Here is a 23,719-nt window from a genome sequence, read left to right as displayed (position 1 = left end):
TCTTAAATACCAGTTGGAAAGGAAACCTGCTAAATATCTCATCTGACTTCCAAAGGTGATGATCAAGCACATATTCAATTTATGTTTGATTACATGATGTTGCAAGTTTGGGATGTGAAGGAGTTCCTGCAAAGGAAAGTGTTGTTGAATTTTATTTTCTTTCTTAGTATATGCTATGTGTTGAAAAAGTGACCTAGAAATACTGATTTTTAAAATATTTCATTAGAAATATTTATTTCTGGAAACCAAGGCTATCTCATATCAGCTGTGCAGATTTCAGAGAAAGGAAAAGATATAAGATTTCAGGATTCTTTTTATAATCAAGTAATCCCATCTCTTGTCTTTTCACAAATAATACTGTAATGATTTAAACTTTGGTTAGACCCAGTTCAAAGCCTTCTCAGAAAACACTAATGAAAAGCTCTATTTTAAATTAAATGATTTATTTATGTTTGTGGAAAGTGTCTCTTTCTGAGATTACTTTAATTCTTTGTAGCGGTGTTGACTGTTGTTTTGCTTTGCTTTCCTTTCCTGTCCTTGGCTTTCTGTTCCTCTGCCATTTATTTCCTTTTGTGTAAAATCAGTGGTAATGTCAGGAGCCAAGTAGACTCTGGCAGAGACCAACAACCTTGATTCTGCCAGACCAGCAGCAACACGCATTCTCTGGCCTATCTTGCTGAATTTCCTTTGAGATAAAGCAAATGTATGTGTGAGAAGGTAACGGAGACTATTGGAAGGCATTTCAGTGAGCACTGACTTCTATTGGTAACTCTGCAATGTGGGAAACAGAGCAAGATGACCAGACTTCTTCCATGGGATCCACCAAAAAGCCATCACACAGTCACAAGTCAGTCACAACCAACCTGGGCTGCATTTCAGCCAGTCTTTCTTATTCTCTGTTTGTCTTCCCATAGGCATTGCCGACATTTGCTGGAAATTTTTGAATCTGTTTCTTTTCTCTGTCTGCATAGTTTTTCTGCTAAATTAAACTTGATCCTTTCACTCCCATCATTAATTTAATCTTTCTGTCCTCTTTTCTGAAATTACAGTACCTTTGCATAATTGCAAATCTTTGCTTTTACTGCTGACAGAATGAAGTTGTATTTCTGACACATGCCTATTTCTAAATCTTAAGACAAAACCCCTGTTCAGGGCTGGATGACACATACAGTTTTCTGGCTGCCACTCAGAGCAGGAACATCTTGTCAGAGATCAAGCTGCAAGCCTGCCTGCTGAAGATGCCGTCCCTAAGCACATTTTACATCCAAGCTGAAACACATGTAACTTCTAAACAAACTTGCATTTGTTTATTTTGTAATATACCAGCAGCTGTTTTCTTGCATGATGTCCAGGTTTTCTCCAGCCAACCTACTTAATTAGTGTAGAATTCTGTTTTCTTGGGTCAGATTTCCTGCTTTGTTTGTTTTCTTTTCAACCTCAGTTGGGGTGAGTTGTAGTCACTGGAACAACTGTATTTTTCTGAAGCTTTAGGCAGAACCAGGCAACTTATTTCAGAAATGAAGATGGAAAGGAAGTGTTGTGTTCATTCAGTTAAGAATACAAAAAACATTAGACCGTGACATAGATTATTACATTTGCGGCATACCCAATGTGAGGTTTCTCCTGAAGCTCTAGTGTTCTGTTCCTAGATGGCTGCTTTGTACCCAGGGTGTTGTGATGAGCTGAGAAAGGGTAGCTGCCTCAACCGGTTAGGTTTATCCCCCATTACCTTGCTGAAGAGAGTAAATCTTGGGGAGTTTTGTCTGTTTGTTTATCCTCATGCAAGGACATATTCTGTTTTGAGATGAGAGCATCTTAGGCTCTCACTGGGGAGCCAGGCTCACCCAGACATTCTTCACATCCCAGAATCCCTTGTCAGTGAGCCAGAAATGTCTGGAGGATCTGATGCAACTGTGCAGCATAAAGGTGAAGGTCAGATACAGGCTATTGGAAGATAATCCTTGGCTTCAATGGAGCTAAGATCTGACCATATGTATTTGTTGACTATAACTGGGGTTTTTAGCCAAATGTTGATTTTCATCACTCTTTTGAAGTGCACAAGGTGCTGTATTTAGAAGGCCAAAGGAGGGTGTGAGAGTCGGTCGACAGAGGGACACTCACAGGTGTAGATAGGGAGCTGCTTTCCACAAGCCAGGCGAAAAGTTACAGTATGGTTTTTTTTGGATAGTCAACCATGTAACTGCATTTACGTGACCAAAATTTACATGCAGAATGTAACATTTGGCTTGAAACAGCCATCTTGCATTTTCACTAACTTTATGTTCCTGTCTCCATCAGAAGCTTAGTGTGTTCTATTTGGCCTACATTCCAAACAGAGTAAAACAAAAACTCTGGGAGAGGAGTTGTCTCCGTCAGTGTTCTAAATTGCTTGGTCATTGACCAGTGTGTTTATTGTAACTCTGTAGTTCCACACTTGAATTTTTAAAAAGAAACAAAGAAAAAAAAAATCCCACTATGCTAGTAGTGTAGTAAACAACTCAAATGAGAATGCTTGTTTCCTCTTGTATTCTTTCTTCTCTCTGCTGCTGAAGATGTATTCCTATCTTCCTAGCACCAGGCATTGAGAGAATGACCATAAGTGACAATCAGGTAATCTAAAGACATTCTATTTCATGCTACTTATTGTTTCTTCCTTTAAAGTTAATTATAATATATTGGGTATTATCATATTTTGCCATGATATATAATACCTACTGATACAGTTGAACTGTATCAACTGATCCTGATATAGTTGAACTCTACTGTTCCTTAAACTAACAGGTTTTTTAAAGAGAAAAGTCCTGAAAGTCCTGAATATCACCAACAGCAGTTTCATAGCACCACATGGATCCCCGACCCAAGCAGAAGTAATTATCCCCTATAATGAAGATTGATGGAGAGAAACTAACCACAACAATTGCTTGTTGTTTGTGTTATAAAGATTTATGCTTTAGTTTACATATAGGATATGCTCATTAAAAGTTTGTAAAGCAGTTAATAAATAATTAAACACTGTGGTTTATCTGAGTCCAGCAATTCAGTGCCTTGCATATAACTTATATTTAATGTCTTTCAACTCTTTGAGAAGTTACTAGAACAGAATCATACAAATCATGTGATGTATCAATTTCGTAAACCATGTCTACAACTTTTTAAATGATTTTTTAATAAGATTCTTTTTTGTTGTTAAATAGGGTGCAACGATAATACAAGATTTCACTATGTAGCTCGTGCTAAATTAACAAAAAAGATAATCCAGTTACATAGTTTTGGGGTATGAGTATAAGTGATGCACATGCTATAGTGTATGTCAGTGTGTATATATGGGTTAAGTTCAAGATTTCTTGTATTTTCTTGCCACATTCAATCACATCTACTCTGACAGTATTCTAAAAGCTATTACTGTATTATATCTTTGGTGTAATATAAAGTAGTATTTTTCAGATTATGTTTGGAATCAGCATGTTTAGTTGGAATTTATAAAACATAGCAACAATATAAATACAGAGTAAGTGAAATTACGACCAAGTAGAGGATAATACAAGCATATATGATGAACACAGAGTAAAATAATTGCAAGAGGTCTTAATTAAGATGAGAACATGCAGTGTTAATGAGAAATAAAGGCTGATCAGTACATTAGTTGTCACAGTCAGCTTGATTTAAGCACTTTCTGAGCCATTGAGCTGAAAACGTTTTTAGAGCATAATACAATGGAGAGGTCATTGTATCAGACTGAACATTTTGCAGAACAGCACTATTAAGAGATCTGTGATAACAAGATGGCAGACTGGATTTATGTAGTAGACTCACACCCAAATCTCTCCTAGGTCAGGAACAGAAATGAATGTGGACTGTAGGTCATATAACAATGTCTGCCACTCTCCCATGAACAATCTTTTGTAACTGAAAGTCAGAAAAAAAAAAAACAGGAATGTGGTAGGAGAGAGTTTCTCAAGTCATATAAAAAACATTAGGAGAGGATTTAGTTTAATTAGATCAGTGTTTTCCTTTCTTAAGTGGCATTTCTCTTCCTGTTTATAATATATTTTACATTGGATTCTGTTTTGCTGTCTTTTTTATTAAGGTGAATTTGCTAAGAACATGTCTGTGTTTGAAAAGTTTATTTTACTGTCTGCCAACACTGCTGAAGAGAACATGCACCCACTTTTGTGCTAGGCTTTAGAGACTACCTTGAGTAGCAGCATATTAAATTACGATGCTGCTTTTATTAACAGTTAACATGAAAAACCTAGAACCTTTCAACATGGAGCATTTTAGTGTCATGACGATAAAATGAGCATTTTTTTGGTGTGCAGACTTCTCTTTCATGAACATCTAGTCTTTCCTTTGATTTGGGAACTATGGTTTTTCACTTGACCATAAACACATCAGTTCTAGAAGCTGAGACACACAGATCATTGCAAAAATCGAGAGGAAGAGCTGGGAACAACTGCTTGTGCTCGACGTATAGAATACTATCCAGGGGCGGATGAGGAGTGAGTTGACAGTCTGTGAGTGAGAATTAAGGGGCAGGCTGGCAGGGCTGATACTGTTGTGGGTGTCTATTACAGACCACCAGATGAGGATGAGGAAGTTGATGAGGCCTTCTATGGGCAGCTGAGAGTGGCCTCACAATTACAGTCCCTGATTGTCTTGGGGAATTTTAACTACCCTGATGTTTGCTGGAAGGACTACTCAGCCAGCCAGCCACAGTCCAGGAGGTTCCTCCAGTGATAACTTATTGATGATAACTTCCTGATGCAAATGGTGGATGAGCCAACTAGGAGTGGTGCACTGCTGGATCTCATCCTCACTAACAAGGAGGGTCTGGTCGAAGCAGTAAAGGTTGAGGGCTGCCTGGGTTGCAGTGACCATGAGATGATGGAGTTTAGGATCTCATGTGGCAGGAACAGAATACCAAACAGAATTGCAGCCCTGCACTTCAGTAGAGCCAACTTTGGCCTTTTCAAGCAATTGCTAGGGAAAATCCTGTGGGAAAGGGTGCTTGAAGGTACAGGCCCAAAATAGTGGGTTAACATTCAGGGACTGCTTCTACCAAGCTCAAGATCAGAGCATCCTGACACACAGGAAGTCAAGGAAGGGAGCCAGGAGACCTGCATGGTTAAGTAGGGAACTGCTGGGTATGCTCAAGTGGAAGAGGAGAGTTTATAGATCATGGAAGGAGGGGCTGACCACTTGGGAAGAATGTAAGGCTGTTGTCAGAGGATGTAGGGAGGCAACTAGGGACGCTAAGGCCTCCTTAGAATTAAACCTTGCAAGAGAGGACAAGGACAACAGAAAGAGCTTCTTCAAATACACGACAGATAAAACTAAAACTAGAGGCAGTGTAGGCACACTGATGAACAAGGTGGGTGCCCTGGTGACAGAAGGCAGAGTTACTGAATGCCTTCTTTGTCTCTGTCTACTCTGCCGGAGGCTCTTCTGAGGAGCCCCGTACCGCTGCGGCCCCAGAGGAAGGCAGGACAATGGAGGAGTTTGCCTTGGTTGATGAGGACTGGTTTAGGGAGCAATTAAGTAATATGGACATCAGTAAATCCATGGGTCCAGATGGGATGCACATGCAGGTGCTGAGGGAGCTGGCTGAGGTCATTGCGGGACCACTCTCCATCATCTTTGCTAAATTTTGGGAAACAGGAGAGGTGCCTGAGAACTGAAGGAAAGCAAATGTCACTTCAGTCTTCAAAAAGGGCAAGAAGGAGGACCCGGGTAACTATAGACCGGTCAGCCTCAGCTCACTCCCTGGAAAGGTGATGGAACAACTTATCCTTGGTGCCATCTCAAGGCCTAACAGGGGTAAGAGGGTTATTAGGGGCAGTCAGCATGGCTTTACCAAGGGGAAGTCATGCTTGACCAACCTCATAGCCTTTTATGAAGACATAACCAGGAGGATAGGTGATGGCAGAGCGGTGGATGTGGTCTACCTTGACTTCAGTAAAGCATTTGACACAGTCTCCCATAGCATCCTCACAGCTAAACTGAGGAAGTGTAGTTTAGATGATCAGGTAGTGAGGTGGACTGTGAACTGGCTGAAGAAAAGAAGCCAGAGAGTTGTGGTCAATGCGGCAGAGTCTAGTTGGAGGCCTGTATCTAGTGGAGTGCCTCAAGAATCAGTACTGGGGCCTATATTATTCAATATATTCATCAATTATTTGGATGAGGGAATAGAGAGCACTGTCAACAAGTTTGCTGATGACACCAAGCTGGAAGGAGTGGCTGACACGCCAGAAGGCTGTGCTGCCATTCAGCGGGACCTGGACAGGCTGGAGAGTTGAGCAGGGAAAAATTTAATTAAATATAACAAGGGCAAGGTCTTGCATCTGGGTGGGAACAACTCCCGGTTCCAGTATAAGTTGGGAAACGACCAATTAGAGAGCAGTGTAGGGGAAAGGGACCTGGGGGTCCTGGTGGACAACAGGATGACCATGAGCCAGCACTGTGCCCTTGTGGCCAGGAAGGCCAATGGCATCCTCGGGTGTATTAGAAGGGGGGTGGTTAGTAGATGGAGAGAGGTTCTTCTCCCCCTCTACTCTGCCCTGGTGAGACCACATCTGGAATACTGTGTCCAGTTCTGGGCCCCTCAGTTCAAGAAGGACAGGGAACTGCTGGAGAGAGTCCAGTGCAGAGCCACCAAAAATGATTAAGGGAGTGGAGCATCTCCTGTATGAGGAAAGGCTGAGGGAACTGGGTCTCTTTAGTTTGGAGGAGACTGAGGGGAGACCTCATGACGGCTACAGCTTCCTCATAAGAGGAGGAGGAGGGGCAGGCGCTGATCTCTTCTCTCTGGTGATCAGTGACAGAACCCGAGGGAATGGCAGGAAGGTGTGCCAGGGGAGGTTTAGGTTGGACATTAGGAAAAGGTTCTTCCCCCAGAGGGTGGTGCAGCACTGGAACAGGCTCCCCAGGGAGGTGTCACAGCCCCAAGCCTGACAGTGTTCAAGAAGAGACTGGACAAGGCCCTCAGACATATGGTGTGAATTTTGGGGCTGTCACGTGCAAGGACAGAAGGCAGACTCATCCATGTGTGTCCCTTCCAACTCAGGACATTCTGTGATTCTGTGATACGTAGTTCTGCAGATACTTTCTGGTTAAGGCTCAAGTGGAAGATCCATTGCCTGATGTTTCACCCAGGTAAGCAACATACTGAAGTAAAACTGCTGCGGTCATAATTCTGTACTGTCTTGGGAAAGGCGAAGAATAATTCCATAGGTGTTTCCCCTCTCTTCCCTGGTTCTGCATTACGTTGGTCAGCTCTAGGAAGGAGCAACCCATGAAGCACAGGGCACTCCTCTTGAAGCTGAGGCCCCTGTGGTGAACTGGGACTTCTGATGATTAAGAGAAAAACTTTGAGCACATTTAAATGAATCCTGCCCAATTTTTCCATGATCATGTTTTTTTCCTGAATGACTGTTTTTTCACCCATCTCTACAAACCAAGCTGTTTGGCCTGGATTGTGCCAGTTACCCCCAGAGGGCAGGCAGTGCTTTTCCTGGCGCTGTGCACTGCCTGTCACTGTGCAGCGGAGCCTCCTGGCTGCCCGCACATGGCAGCAGTGCCAGGGGGTCTGAAAGCTCCCTGCCCACCTCCCCTTTAGGTCACCCTTTCGCCTGGGGCTGAGGGAGGATTAAAACCAAGGCAGGCACAGCAATACTTAAGAAACATCCCACTTGAACATCCAGGGAATTTTTTCCATGCTGTTCTTCACACTCTTAGCTCGTTCTTTAAAAAGCATGTGCACATTAGGTGGCCACTAAACATTAGCTAATATAAGGCAAAACTCTGTTTCTCAGAAGGTGATAGTGAAGGGATATGATAACTCAGACATTTTACTTCTATGATAGCGGAGTGATGTGCAGTCAGCAGACCAGTTATTTTATTAGCAGCAGTGCACTGCATCCAGCTTCAGTATAGGCAAATATGTGAGAGGTGATTTATGTACTTCTAGTTAATTTTAGAGTTTGCACCACATCCTGCTAAAGAGAATACTGAACAAAGTCATTTTAGTAGTGTTTGTCTCTGCCATTTATATGCATTTGTATAGCAACTGAACTATTATTAGGAAGCTATTTAGCATATTTTTGCATTTTTTAGTGTGATTTATATGCTGTATCATAAAAGGTTCAATATTGTCAGAAGAGTTAGCTTGCAAATAAGTAAATCTTATGTATCAACAATGATTCATAAATAACTTGTGTATGTAGATTAGTACAGATGACATTGGGCAAAATTCTGCATTTGCTGAAAAATTAAAATTTGGAATGATGAATGCTGTTTGCAAATTAACACAGATTTGGTTTATATTACATTTTTAAACAAGCCAAAATATTGATTTGCTACATTTTTATTTAAATAGTTTTTTCAGGCCCAAACAAAATTTTGTTTAGGATTTGGTTGTAATTTAATTCTTAGGGATTTTGAAAAATACTGAAATATAAATGAGAGGTTCTGTTGTGGATGAGTTTCTGCTCTTGCTTGGAAAGTAATGGTCTTCCATTTCACCAGAAAAACCTAAATTTTCTGAAATAATGGTTTTCATGCTTAGGAGATTTCTGTGCTCTTCTCCAGCTAAATAGCTCCAACTACCCGAGGAATACAATAACTGAAATTATTACTGTAGTAACTGAAATATTGTGGTTTTACACACAAATACCAGCATAAAATTCTGCTTTCTCTTTCACTTCCGTTTCAGAATGTAATAATTCTGATCTTTGATTTCTCCTGATATTTTAGCAGTGCACAATTTCTGTCTTCCCAAGTGATTTTAACAATGGCAGATATTCAGTATGTGTAAGTAAACACTGAAAATCACTTGCTTCATTACACTTCTGGGCCATTAAATATCTTCTTTCATCTATCTAATTCCTCTCTTCTCATTGCCTCAGCAGTGTGACTCAATCAGGCATGTGTTATCTTTCCCAGATCCTTTTCTGAACATAGCATAGCGCACAGGAATGCAGTTTGTCAAACACATTGTGTCTGAAATCCTTTGTTGGGAGAAGTGTAGAGAAAGAGATTATAAAATGCCTCAAAACCTTCATTAAGGCTGTTCCCAGGTTTCTTACATCTGTTCAGCAAAACAAAAGATTCATACCTCACTTCGATGTATAGGATGGTGTAGTATAATATAGGATGTATTATATCTTCCAGTCGCATCTTTTACCCAGGCTGCAGTTTACAGAGTAGCTTATTTTCTGCTTTGGCAAGTTTTTAAACTCATCGAGGCTGACAGGGAGGGGAATTTAGAAGAGAGAAATATATCTGTTGTCCATAATGTTGATTTTCATGGGCGGTGAGATTTAAGATCCTGATACTTTTTGTAGGAGAGATGAACGAAAATACCCACGTGGAGTGGTGATGGGTGTTTTTCATTGCTCTGCTAATATAAACCTTTCTGAGGTAAAGTTGAACAGCGCAAATAACTTCTGAAGCTGGTAGCTTCTGTCATCCTGAGGGAATCTCTGGCTGACTTCTGTAGCATTTCTTCCTCAGAATTTTGTACACAAACTGTCTTACATGCTAATAATTTCATTTGAGTTACATTAAAAACTATGCTGTATGCAGACAAATTTTGCACAAATTCATCATGAAGCTTTCACACTTGGTTTCAAATATTTGGTAGTGTGAGACCAGCCTCAGCCTAAAGGCTGTGTGTGTAGATGCCAGAGGCGGCAGGTAGGTTCATGTAGCTTCTTTGAGAATAAAAAGGGAGGGCAGTGATCATTTTCACCTCTGGAGGCAAAAACTTTGCAACAGCTCTGAGAAGACATTTAATTACAGTACATTGTCACTGTAGGTGTGACTTGAACATTTTACACTGGAGTTGTTTTGAGAAATTAGGCTAGAATATGTAGAATATATAGCTGCTAAGCCCACACTGACATTGCATGCACCAGTGTTTTGGGGAATACATGCTGTGTTCACACTAGTAAACGGAGTTATGCAGTGAATTCTCTGTCAGTGTACCCCAAGACAATTTTTTTTCTCCTTTCCAGATCAGATATCCAAGGGGAAGTCTGGGAAGGCTTTGTAATGCAAATCTAGCTTGCCTTTGCTCACAGAAGGAATGCTAGATGCTGACCCATAAGGACTGAGTTCAAGATTTCTGTGAATATGTGGGATTTGAATTAACTGGGTAATGAAAGCCTCTAAGAGCATAGGACGCGTTCAGTATCTAAATCTCTTACATGGTTTAGATAGCTAAAATTTGCCCTGTGATGATTAAGAGAAAGCTGGTTGATGCTGCTCCTTGGTATAAACGTTAACAGGAATCCACCCATGGCACTGGGATTTTTGTTGAAAAGCTGGTATGTCTTGTTTAATAGAGTCAAAGAAAAAAGTGGTACTGGGTTTGTTGGAGATTGGCTGCGCTTATGGCGAATGACACAGATAATAGAGATGTGTAACGAATAGTGAAGAAACAGATCCAAGCAAAAATGCTCAGATATAATCTTCGGTAGTTTTTTTCTGTTTGAGAGTATAAAGCACATTAACAGGCAAATAAAAATGCACCAGACAGTGACAACCATTTAATTTATATGTTGAAAAAAATAAGAGTGAGTTCAGTTTTTCAACTCTGATAATCACCTGTGGGACAGACAACTTCATGGAGCTTCTTTTGAATCCATTATATTTTCTGGAGAGATTAGAATATGGATATGGAATAGGGAAATCACAGGTCCTGGGTTTCTACATGCAGCAGAGACACCTTGTATTCCACGGCAGTGCTTGTATTCACCCCAGAAGAGATTTGTCTTTTCTTACACTGTTTTGTTGATCATATACCTCTTTTTCAGCTGTGTTCTTTTGCATTGTGGAACACACAGTTCAGATGCAAAATTAAAATTACAATTAAAATTACCGGAGGACTGGATGTGTATAATTATTTTGTGATTTTATTTCGGTATTAATATTTTCCATTTTTCTTTCTTTTTTTTTACAGAGGGTATGAACTGTATGAACAAAGATCATGGGTGTGCACACATCTGCCGGGAGACGCCCAAAGGTGGGGTTGCCTGTGAGTGTAGGCCTGGCTTTGAACTTGCCAAAAACCAGAAGGACTGCAAATGTAGGTAGATAAAGATTAAATTTCAAATGCCCCCAAATGTCTTATTTTCTTCGTTGTTGTTATTTTCCAGAAGCCAAGAAATCAACTTTGTTTTGGCCAAAGGTGATTTGTAATTTTAGTAATGTGTTTTTTTTCTGTAGAAGGTTTACTTGGGGATGGTTAAGAGGGATTGAATAACAGAATGTTGGCAGTGACTCTCTTAGCAAAATGGTATCAACTTTTCTACCTGCCTATGAATGCAGAAGAGTAAGGGATCAGTTTAATCCAGGCTTTCCTTGTAAAGCAAAACAGATAAATTATAGAGGATTCTGGGTTACAAGGTTTTGAACTTCCACAATGATAGATGCATTGATAAATCTGCTAAAAGGTTTAATGATAAGTCCGCTAGAGAGATCAAATTAAGAGTGTTAATTCCTCTCTTTTAAATGATATAAATGTTTGCTCTGGTCCTGATTCCACTGCACATAGGCTACTTTTCTTGTTATTATGGTATCATATATATACTGTTCTTCAAAGAAAAACCCTAAGTGATGTATTATCAAATCTGGGATTCTGAAGACACAGATACTCATTATCCCACAAAATTAGAAGTTCTTCTGTATAAGTTAAAATAATTGACCCTTTGTAACTTAGAATTGTCATGTGAAAGCTTTCAAATTGCATGGGAGTATTTCTGATGGCTTCTGTGAGTGTTAGATCTGACTCAAATAGCTTGCTTTCATACTTGGCAGCTTTGTGAGAGACAAAAAAAAAAGGAAGTGCTATAAAACAATATAAAATATGTTTTGTGCTTTCACAGGGCCAGTGTTTTTGTGATAGCCTTTCTTCCACTTTGACTTTTTTCTTCCTGAGATCTCCACTGTATAAACACACTTAGATGATATTAGGTCCCAAATACAAAGTCAAAAGAATAACCTTCAAATATCACCAAGAAATGCCACAGGATATTGTACAGCCTGATTGCTCCTCAGCATTAAGAGGCTACACAGAGCCAAAGGCAAAAGCACAGAGAAAAATTGTCTTCATGGCCATTTTCATTCTCAATGTTTATTAGAAGTGAACACTGCATGTTGTTAATTGCAGTGCAACATCAGCTACATCGGTAAAGTGGGAGAGGATGTTTATTTATGTTGTTTATTGTTTGTTTCTACAAATCTGTACATTCTTTATGAATTACATTCTCCTTTTTCATAGTGAGATGGTGATACGAGAATTAGGGCCTTTTCTAGAACAGTATTTCTAAATGCCTCAAGGTTTAATGGAGTGAAAAACTTGAATTTATTCTGTGCCTTGTGGTGTTCAAATTGTAGTTGGAAGTACAATGAACTTTTGCTGACAGACCTCTAAGTAGGGCTGCTGCCTTTTTCAAGGCCGCAGAGCTTGCTGCAGAGTACACTGACCCCTAAACCCACAGCACATTCTGCAAATGTGTTCCAGAGTCTCCTTTAAAATAACTGTATTTCCAGCCTTTCCAAACACAAAGAAGTATAAAGCTGTAGCCAGATAGTCTGGGACAAAATTTGTGAGATTACAGGAGGCTATTTATAAAGGACTAGTTCTGAAACCAAATCTTGACTTCTAAAAAACCTTTTCACAGCTGACCATTTCAGTGGAATTGGCTTAAATCTTGAGCTGCAGCTTTGCAAGTACAGAGTAGAGCTATGTTGAAGAGCTGAAAAAGAGACACTTGCCCCTTGTCAGCCTGGACTGGGTCTGTAGCCCTGTATACCAGGGACTGGTAGGGTCTGATATACTCCTGTCCCTGGATCCCTCTCAATTATTCTGATTTATCATGGTCCCTCCAGGAGACTGTGCCTTTCAGAGTCTGTCAGAGCTTGCTTCTCTGTTTTTTATGGGAGCAAGTGGCAGAAAACCGGTACCTTACTGGGTGAATTTTTGTCAGGCAGTTTGCAGTTGAATCAGAATTCTGGAGTGGTTTTCAGACATACTGGCCTAAGTCCACTAGCAGTGGGATCTTTGTTCCTCAAAGGGAAAAAAATACGTTAAAACAAGTTAGAAAACAGAAAAAAAAAAAGGAGGGATGCTCCTGCCTTTTATACCTGCATTACAAGATTGTCCTTACATCCTAATCAGATTATTACATATCAGCTGATCATATAATCACATGCTCACGAGGAAGTCACTATTGGTGTCTTGCTTCATTTAGTGTACAGGGTGGCCAGTGCTCATTAAACTGGCTTTTGTTCAATACCTCCCTCTCCATAATTCAGGGTCATACCTTGCCTGCTACACAGTATTTAAACCCTATCATGAACATGAAATTTTTAGTTTCCTCATGGATGTTCCCATGATACTCATTATTGTAATACTGAAGTGCTTTGTAGGCATTGGTAACGTGTTTTCAGAACGTTCTTGTCAAGTTAAATAGTACTGGTTTGCCTATCTTACAAATGGGTAGTGAATATAAAGATGTTAATATCAAAGTCATTTAATAGTGATAGGTGATTAACAAGAGACACCCAGAACCCAGCTCAGCATTTTTAGTACTTCAGTATGATCAAAGCCAAGCTCCCAATGGCTCCAGCCATGGTTGCAAACGCTGTGGCGAAACGAATATGGTATTAGTAACCTGTAATAGATATGATTCAGGTGACTTGCTAAGCCCTAAGTAGGAATTACCTGGCAGGAGCAGAAATAGAGTTATATTAGGTCTCAATTCACTGTCTGAACAAGACCATCCTGTCTTGATGGTCCCTTTCTGATTTACTGCTCATTCTACAGCAAATGAGACAAGATTCTCCAGCTGTTTCCACAGACCTGACTTTGCCCAGCTCCACTGTGCACTGAAGAAGACAAGAGTGTTTTCTTCATCTGCCATTAAGGATGATTATCATGATACAATAAGTCTAGATACCAGAAGTGTGGTATTTTGTAACTTTTGAGTGCTTAATATTACGAACTTAATGCTTTCTTAGTGTAAATTTTAAACATGCAATTTATTTAAAAAAAAAAAAAAAGTCTTGCTCACCATGCTAGGAAAACGCAGAAGCGCTCAGGCTGGAAAGGACCTCAAAAGGTCACCTAGAAATACACCAAGCAGAATCACACAGATCCACACATAATTCCTCAGAAGAGCTGCATCCTTTAGATCCAAGCTGCAGTGAACTATGATCTTCTGTGTACACAAGCCACTAGAAAAGGAATATGCTTTGTCAGTGATTTTCATAGATACTGTCTGGTAGCAGAAAGAAGAGAATTAGGAATCGTGGATTTGGTTCCATATTACAGTAGAAAATCAGAGGAAAAGACCTTTCTTTATCTGTATCCATGATAGATTTTAAGATCCTACTCTTGAGCATGATTGCATTAGAAATTTTTGACAAACTGAAGATTTCCTTCCCAAACATGAACAAGCCAAGACATTTTTGTTAATCTCATTATTACCTGGGGCAGTTTAGCTGGAACTTGAATAAGTAAGGGAAAACCTAAAGCAGATACACATACCTGCAAGTTACAACCCAAAAGAAATAATTATGGCAGTTATAAACAAGTGAAAGCTGAATCTTTTAATGAAAAATACTGGCTAAACTGAACTACGTCTGTTTCTGTGTGCCCCCTCCGATAATAATGATTTAAGTGAGGAGGAAGGCTAATGCTAAGTAATTCTAAAAATCCCATCTAATATAATTACAATAGAATGCTTTCCACCTATGCCAAGTGTCAGCTTTTCAGCTCCTGCTGACAGTGTTCTCATACAGCTATTTGCTGTCTGTACTAAGATCTCCAGAATAAATAATGCAAGCAATGTTGCATGCACAACTTTATCACATAGAAAGAGGTGCCCATATATTTGTATAAATTATATATCTAAGTGTCAATTTACTTTAAAAAACAGTGCAGTGCAATTTTTAATTTATCTGGAATTACAGCATGCTGGTTCAATCTGCTGCAGGAAGCCATGCTCCAAAAACAAAAGGTCTGCCTTGTTGCAAATTCTGTGGCATCTAAGGCATTGTGCATTTCTCAGTCCACATACAGACAAGATCGGGACATTGTTGTCTTAGGGGATTTTTTGGGTTAGTGGGTACTAAATGCTAGATTTAATATTTGGCCGTATGTTTTCAAATACTTGTTATGGGCAAGTCAGGTGGAAGATATCAGAAAAAGGATTATGTGAAACTTCAGAGAAGCACTGAAAACAGGATTTAGCCTGTAGAGTGAGGCTGAATTTTGGTGTTTTCTGTCTTCAGAGGGGTTTAGCATAGAAAATCAGTATCATCATTTAGAATTAAGTACATTAAAATCTCTTTGTCTTTAAGATGTCATTCCTCTTCCAGACAGTTGTTTCTTGTCTTTCATCATCAAAATGTCATTTCATGACTAGTCCATATATTTCCATGGATATAAGCAGTGGCCCACTTGCAAAGCTGTGTCTGAGGGATGCTTAGCTCAGCCCAGCCCAACTGAATAGTGGCTGCTGCTCACAGTGTAGGCAGGTGGGCATTTAGGGAGACAGGGTCAGCCTGCAGGCCCTAAAGGGTGGCTGACCAGTTCAAGAGCCTGAGCATTTTAGCCAGTGAAAAGAATTACTCTCATCTGAAGGCTGTTTGAAGCACCAGCGTCAGGGTTGCAGCTCAGAATGCCCCATAGCTCTTCATTCACAAGAGAAACAATGTTGGGACAACAGGCAGGTAGCTTGACCACCAGCATTAGACATCTCGCTTAGATGGTGTGCGTCTTTGTAGGACTCATCTGTGGTTTCTGCTCATGTCTGTAGCCAACATGAGCAAAGGCCTCTCTAGCAGATGCTGGTTTTTGCTGGTTTTACAGGGTATTTCTTCCACTAAGGGAAAGAGCCCAGTATTTTGACTGCACTTAAGACAAATGTATACACAAATGCTGAAGCAGTCGCAAAAGCAATAGTGTTATTCTGGTTTTAAATCTGGTATGTGAGGTTAAGTATATCTGAGTTCTAACAAATATGTGTATATTCTCCTTAGGTTAAAAAAAAAAAAAAAAGGAAAGAAAGAAAAATTACTTACTCTTTTCCATCTATTTTCCATCCTTTTTATTGTAACATGATTTATAATATTTGAAGCTGAACTGTGTCTATTGGAAGTTACTATTTGGCTTCTGTTTGCCATTTTAATGTCACAGACTCTGAATGAACACACAATCTTAAAGCTGTGGAGTCCAGAGTTAATCAGAACTAATTTTTAAAAGAACGCTGAGATTTCTCATTAAGCTTGCTTTAATGCTTTCTGGCAAAAATGGAGTAGATCTGGATGTCCCTTTGCTTTTAAATAACTTTGGTTTTCTTCCTCTAAGCAAAAGGAACTTCTCACTGTGTCACTGCCACAGAATTAAGGCTGGAAGGAAACGGAAATGACATATTTTACAACTGGATTTTGTACCAATTTCACCTGCAGACCCGTCAAGCTCCAGAGTTTTTCTCAAGTGCTTAAAATAAATAAATAAATTGTAGTCTAGACAGAAATTCAAATATTTCAAAAACATGATTTATTAATACTTGTAAGAGACAGGAAAAGGAACTGACCTACATCTGTGACTTGGTAGAACAGGAACCAGTAACTTTAGCATACAGGGGAACTATAAAAGAAGTGTGTGATTCTGCAGGATTTACTATAAACCCGTCAGTCTAATGAAGTTTTTCATAGACAAATATAGCAAGGAAAAGTCCCTCATATTACGCAGATCAGAGAAACCATGTTAAGATATTTTCATCTCTGCCAGCAGAGGCTTTCAGCAAGGAATACCAAAAATAACCACTGCAGTCAAGCTGTTTAAAATATACACTGTGTTGCTGATTGCACTTTAAAATCCTCAATAAAATTACTGTTGGCTAGAAATGTATTTAAACATCTGGCATAAACAACACCTTTAATTTAATTCGTGATGGCATGGCAGTCCAGTTGGGCTAGAAACGTGTGATGAACTTCCACATAGTCCAAGAGGCAAACGGGGTCAAGAAGGAGGAGGAGAGGACAGGTAGAGGGAAATTACCCCATCCAGGATTAGCTCTGCCAGTGCTTGCCCAGCACAGACAGGCATAGCATTGAGCAAGTAAATGTTTTCTCAGCATGACTGCATCCAAAAGGTGGGAGGTTTAAGACTAAAATTTTGGTTTATTTGGTTTGCATCAAAAATAAAAGCTAAAATATTATTGTGTATTGAAGGAAATGAAATGTTGCCTCCATTTGATGCAAAGCAGAATGGCCTGCTTCATGGGTTTTTTTCACAAAAATACATTAATAGGCAAGTTATAAAACTGGAGAAGGAGAAAGAATGCCTGAGAGTGGTTGATGCTTAGGGGGCTTTTTAATGTAATTCCTTGGAAGTTTAGGATTCTTATGGCTTTGGGTATGTGAGTTCAAATCCCTCCTCTGTCTGGTGGGACAGAACCCACAATTCCCATTTTCCAGCCTAGTGCCCAAAGTGTCAAGCTCCCATAAGAGAATGTGGATCTGGCTGCTCTCCATGTTTCTCATTGGCATTCTTTCCAGTGGGATAGAACTGTGATATTCCTGGGAGGAGAGGTGGGAATCCAGGCCGGCCCTGTTCTCGGGGAATGTTCTAGGCCACGAGACTACTCCCTCTCTATCTCTGAACAACACAAGAATTTTGTTCAAAACATACAATGTGAAGGACCAAGGATGCTTGCACCTGTAGTAGCTCTGGTCTGTACTCGCTTGGGAGATGGACAATTCCTGTTGTGATCTTTGCCACACTTCAGGGACCACGGGTGTAAACTTGCAGTTCCCACGCTGGCAAGAGGTTTTAAGGTGAATTCTGTTGAGTATGCTGTGCTGGGTCTCCCTCAGTTCCTTTTCTTAGAATTATTCCATTTTAAGCAAAATACTATAGTGATTACTGAGAGTGGCATGACTGTTCAGCACTGGGACACTCATGCCACAGGTGGGATATTTCAGTTCTAGTTATTGTGACTGAAAATTCCAGTGTACTCCATTTTAAGAAGCCAGCATTAAAGTGGGGTCACTGAGGTCAGTGGGAAATTATATAAGTTTAGCCCTATTGGATTAGATAGAATCCCAGTTCAGATTTAGATACATGATTTTAAAATCTTGTTAACCATTATCCTAGTTTTACTGTGCGTTGCAATTTGCTACCCTGGCTCTTCTGTAGACTCTCTTCTCTAGCACCAAAATTCTGCTAAAACCAATGTGAGGAAGTTCCTTCTGATTAGTAGGAATCGGTATCTAAATTACTGTAGTGCGTGTTTGAATGTACTGTAACATTTCAAAACATTGAAGTCCTCTGAAATGATGAGCATAATGTAACTGAATGACAGCATAGTGGATTTGCCCTGTATCTGCCAGTATGTGTATACTGATAAAGAACCTAGCCCAAATTACCTGTATGTGAAGACAGTAAATTGAATTCAATCAGATCAGAATTGTACTATTCAGCATCAAGCTATGTGACTGCAAAGGATTAAGGGGAACAGGAGCAAATGAGCGGCATTGTTAACGACACTCGCCATCTTAATATTTAAAAACGGTTTTGTCTTAGTAGTCAGACATTAAATCCATCATGTGACAAAGGAAGTTTGATCTATTGATTCATGTAAACTTCAAAACTCTGTCTTGAACAGTGTTTGCTTGAATAAATGTTTAATATTTTTTTACCAGAGGATGTTTTAGTTGCTAAAAGCCATTTTCCACTGTATGCTTGGAAGTGAAAGTGACATCTCCAATGTTGCCTTCCTAGTTTAGGCCAGAGCACTGCAAGGCCATAACAACCATGCATTTTTTGCTTCAGGGAAGAAAAAGAAAATGTTTCCTGTTTTTTTTTAAACAATATTCTACTCTAGGAGGACTAGTACTTGAAATAATGGATTTCAAGACTTACATAGTTTTGCTCTTGCTGTTTGGTCTTTGCTTCCTCCACTTAGAAAGTGAAGGGGAATGGCAAGATAATTGCTGTCTGTTGACTTGAAAATAAATGCCTATTTTGGTAGACTGCTCATTTCTTCATGCCATGTACATCACGGATATGAAGCATGTAGCTTTTAGAAAGAGTTGGAATTAGCTGACCACTCTTACTAAAACTATGGATGCAAATAGGCTGGGGAAGAAGTAGCACATACTTCTGGTTTTCTTCCTTTTTTTCTTTAATGCGTGGATTGAGAATAGGGTGTGAGACAGGAGCATGGCTAAGATAAGCAGGGGTCAGAAAGAATAAGAAATGCAAATAACCACAAATACAAATGTTATGTTGCCTTATGTCTTGGTTTGTTACTGCTCTTCTGTGTTCTGAAAGGCCCTCAAGACTAATTGGTTTCATTGTCATTTTATTTGTATATACATATATACACATTCATTTGGGGCTTAACTAGTAACCTGTAACTATGGGAATGGAGGCTGCCAGCACACCTGTGATGACACAGATACTGGTCCTGTGTGTGGTTGTCATCAGAAGTATGCCCTACATTCAGATGGCCGAACCTGCATTGGTAAGTACTTCACTGCAGCGCGTTTTATTTCATATTCCTCATAGAATATATCTGTGCACATGTGTGTGTGTGTGTGTGTGCATGTGTGTTTGTATCTCACAGGCCTGCAGCACCATTGCTGAGAGAAGCGTCTAACAGCAGTTCCTGGCCGTAGCAGCTAAGGTCATGCTATACAGAGAGAGAAGCATTTGTTCTTGTTTTGTCAAAACGTGTGTTAATGAAGTATCCCTTTGTTACTCCTTTGTAACTTTATTTTCATAACTCTAATAATTTTTTGAAGTTAAAATGTGTAGAACATTCATAATTACGAATGGAAGTTCAGCTCTTCCATTCACTTTCATGAGTCAAGACTTCTTTGCGTAAGCAAGAGGCGGAAAATAATCCTCTTTTCTAAGCTGTTATTGGGGAAAATTAATCGTCATTATGTGCTTTCTTCCCTGCTGTATGTTTTCTGATTCTAAAAATTATGTCACTTGTAATGAATAAGCTTTCACTCAGATTGTCAGTAGGAAAAAGCTGTACAAGAGATGGAGCATCTTGGGAGATGCTGTGCAAACTTTTATGATTATAAAATACAATATTTACCTAACACTATTTCTTTCCACTCTGCCTTTTTTTTTTAATAAAAAAGCATATTTTTGCATAGTGCAAGTTAAAATTTGGATATTCTTATTCACAGATCAGAACCTAAAATCCATAGTGGTTTTCGTTAGCACTGTGGTCATGTTGACTTTTTTTGTTTGGTTAATTTCAAATTCTTATGAATTCCTAGTAATTTCCTGAGTTTGAACAATCACGGATGCATATTTATAATCTTTCCTCTCCTTTATCGATACTGCAAGACAGAACACTTGAAACCCATGGAAATCTTTAGCAATCCCTCGATCAGATCCGTGGCATAAAACTCAGTGGCTGCCTGGAGCCTCACTCGCTTCTGCAGGGTTCGATGGCACACATGTGTGGTAGTGTTGTGTCGGCAGAGGCAGAGCTCGACAAGGTTCAGCACTGGACGCTGCCTCGCTGTGCACACAGCCTGTGTCTCAGCTTACGGGATCTCTCAGCTTGTGCTTTTGATTAACACAGAGGGCTCCATCGCATGGTCTCTCTGTTTCAATAACCCTCCCTGAAGCCTGTGGCAGTTCCAGATGCAGAGGATTAGCAAGAGCGAGGGCCTTGAGAGCAGGTTTTATTGAGTGGATAATTGGTCTTCTATTTCTTAGTGTTCACTAATATCCTCAAACTGATGTTTTATTTTGACCAGCATGTAAAAATGATTTTAAAAGCTGTGTACACTGCACCTGTTTTTTACTTTTTCCCTTTTTTTTTTTTCCATTTTTGTAATGTAATACACACAACTCCATGTTACATTCCTTGGTCTTGTGATGTAAGTCACATATTACTGCCTGTGCTGATTTTCTTCCTTCTAAGTAGTTCTTTCTCCTAGAATACTTTTGATTTTTTTTTTTTAAATTTATTTTTTACATTTTTATTCCTGCTTTCTGGTGATGGTTCCTGATTGCCTGTCTTGTCTGATAACCGACGTTCATTAATTATTTACAGAGCTAAATAAAAAAAAACTCAAACAAAAGCCTCTATTGCAGCCTGATCCCATCTAGAACTTGTTAAAACAAAACAAAATAACTTCTTGTTACCACTCAACTATTTAGTGTTGCCACAAACAAAACCTGCCAGCCTCCTCCTCCTCCTCCTCCTCCTCACTTCAGTGATTCCAGTGTTTGCTGTCTTCAGTGGTGTGTATATTCCAGGCATCACTGCAAGAAATGCAAACTTCTGCAATGCCGATAAATACTTGTTGACTTTCTAACATATTATGTCTTTGTTTGCTTGACTTATCCTTTTTTTTTATGTTTGCTGCATGTGAAAGTTTCCACTTGCACTTTGTTTTTTTCTTTTGCTAATAAGCATTTCCCTCTCTGTATGAATCATTTTATTTACCCAGCTGCTGCTTCTCCATTGCTCTCCTGTACCAGAAATCTTTATTTTTATTTCATTACTGATCATCTCTTCCCACACTTGTGACTGTTTCTGTGTATTTCTAGTGAAGCATAACCAAACTAAGGTCCTCATTATGCTGTAATGAAACTCTTACATGTAGCATATCAGAGACTACTTTGTAAAATGACATCATCTTGCTTACTGCATGCTTATAAAATTACTAAACCCTGTTCTTGCAACATCTTTCCTAGCATTGAATGTTTAGCTAGTAGTGTTTCATAGACAAGCAGGCAACCAGCACTGCCCAAATTGTTCTTTTTTTGTGTTTGTTTGGTTTGTTGTTTGTTTATTTTCGTTGGTTTTGTTTAATTTGCATGCTGTTGTTTGGTTTCTCCTCACAATGTGTCAGTGTGTACAAGACTATGGTGTATCCGTGCCCATCCATCACCGGACTATTCTAGCTCTCTCTTGTCTGTCTCGATCTTCTGCCTGCCACCCTCAGATCCTGGTCCACCATTAGCCTGAATCACTTTACAGTTTGTCCTTGATAGTTTGTTTAACTAGCACCCTTGAATTTTAATTTTCACCATTAACACCTGTCTGGGGCACTCATGTGAGCTGTCTTGCTCTCCAGTAGGAATCCAGCTTCCTGTATGTGGTTAATTACTTCATATTTGACCATTCTTCCTCCCCTCTCTCTTTCTTCCTCCTTTCCCCAAACACCCTTTAATTTTTTCCTGGGGTCCCAAAGGGAATTAACTCTCTAACGGGGATTAGTGCTTTCATGCCTTGCTTCTTGGCCTTGGCTATGCCATGCCAAGAAACTGTCTTAGGCAGTGGAAAATTGGGCTTGTGATTAACCAACTGCTCCATGTTTGTCCCTTACTTGTGTTTTAGAGAAGGATGAGGCTGCAATTGAGAGTTCTGAGTACAATGCCACGTCAGTAGCTGATGTGGACAAGCGGGTGAAACGGCGGCTACTTATGGGTAACACTTTTCTTCCACTTCCTTTGTTGTGCTCTCACTTTTGTCTGTATGTGTGTGGGGGGGAGGTTCTCTTTTGGTCTCATTTGGTCCCTTTGGTTTTGGTTTGGTTTTCTTTAACCTGACTTCATCTGTGTGGAAAGATCATCAATGTTGTTAAGTTCTCATCTGTTGTACAACTTCATTTCTCATTTTTAAACTTTTTTTTTTCCCTAATGCTGCAGCTTTAATGTTACATTTCTTCTGCGTAGAAAGAAGCTTTTGCCATTAACCTTACTTACCTTATGCAAGCTACCTCTTACATGTGATTTGTGTGCGTTTGTGTGTATGTGTTGCTATAGGATTCCTGAAAAATCTCATGTTGCAGACCTGCCTATTGACTTAAAATTGAATTATGACGATGATATAAAACAATGTTCTGTTACATATGTAGTGTTAAATGAACAAGTGTATTTGCCCACTTACAACTTGCAGTATTTTTGGTTGAAATGTAAATATTATGGCTGAAAATTCTTTTATTTCCTTTGTGCAGCTGTGTTAGTAACCACTGAAAGATCTTTCCCTAGTGACTAGTGAGCTTCCTTATTTTCTTTTTTCAAGACTGAAGCATGGCTTGTTTCTCTTTGTTGTTGGAGTCTGAGAGTGGAAGGGATGAGGAAGTGCATTGTACAATGAACATAATTCTTTAGTTTCCACTCTGAGTTGGCACATTGCACAACCTTGTGCCTGTCTTCTTCATGTTGCGTTTAGGGCCATTATTGAGAATGACCTTTTGGGAACAGAAAGGGTGGAGTGGTTGGACCTGTGTCAGACTCTTTCATGTGACAAAGAGCAAAGGGTGACATAGACTGCGGAATGATGCCAGCAGTGTGGAGGTTTTCAGGAGGTTTATTACACTGTATTTTCCATTCCAGTGCCCTACTCCACACACATAATTATTTCTGCTAGGTTTTAAACATAGTGAGCATTGGTGAGATGTACCTAATGAACCATTTACAAGACAGGGATTCATCACGCACAGAAAAGATTCTGGCGGGACAAGATTCTGCACTCTTCCCTTGTGGTCCTCATTTCATTTCTAAAACCAGTAAGCCCATTGCAGACTCTGTCCTTGGTGGGCTCAGCTCTGGCTATAAGCATCCACACCTATCTGGAAGGACCACCACTAGGAGGCCAGAAGCCTCGTTTTGAATATTTAGTTGATTGCTGGGCTAATATTTATAAAGATTCCATATCAC

General features: G+C 39.7%; 1 protein-coding gene across 9 annotated transcripts in view; it reads left to right on the top strand.

Moving 5' to 3' along the window:
- Nucleotides 1-23,719, top strand: part of SCUBE1 (signal peptide, CUB domain and EGF like domain containing 1) — a 249,621-nt gene that overhangs the window by 133,172 nt on the left and 92,730 nt on the right. For 5 of the 9 annotated variants that reach the window (XM_065050094.1, XM_065050093.1, XM_021293886.2 and 2 more), the window contains 3 exons: nucleotides 10,961-11,086; nucleotides 19,425-19,541; nucleotides 22,395-22,484. In XM_065050094.1, the coding sequence (XP_064906166.1) occupies nucleotides 10,961-11,086; nucleotides 19,425-19,541; nucleotides 22,395-22,484 (333 nt within the window). The remainder of the gene's footprint in view (nucleotides 1-10,960; nucleotides 11,087-19,424; nucleotides 19,542-22,394; nucleotides 22,485-23,719) is intronic. The other 4 variants (XM_065050095.1, XM_005507093.4, XM_021293887.2 and 1 more) reach the window with 1 other exon arrangement.

This window comes from Columba livia, chromosome 1 (genome assembly GCF_036013475.1).
Source record: "Columba livia isolate bColLiv1 breed racing homer chromosome 1, bColLiv1.pat.W.v2, whole genome shotgun sequence".
NCBI classification, from domain to species: domain Eukaryota; kingdom Metazoa; phylum Chordata; class Aves; order Columbiformes; family Columbidae; genus Columba; species Columba livia.
Note: the sequence above shows the minus strand (reverse complement) of the source record. Positions and strands in the feature narration are given on the sequence as shown.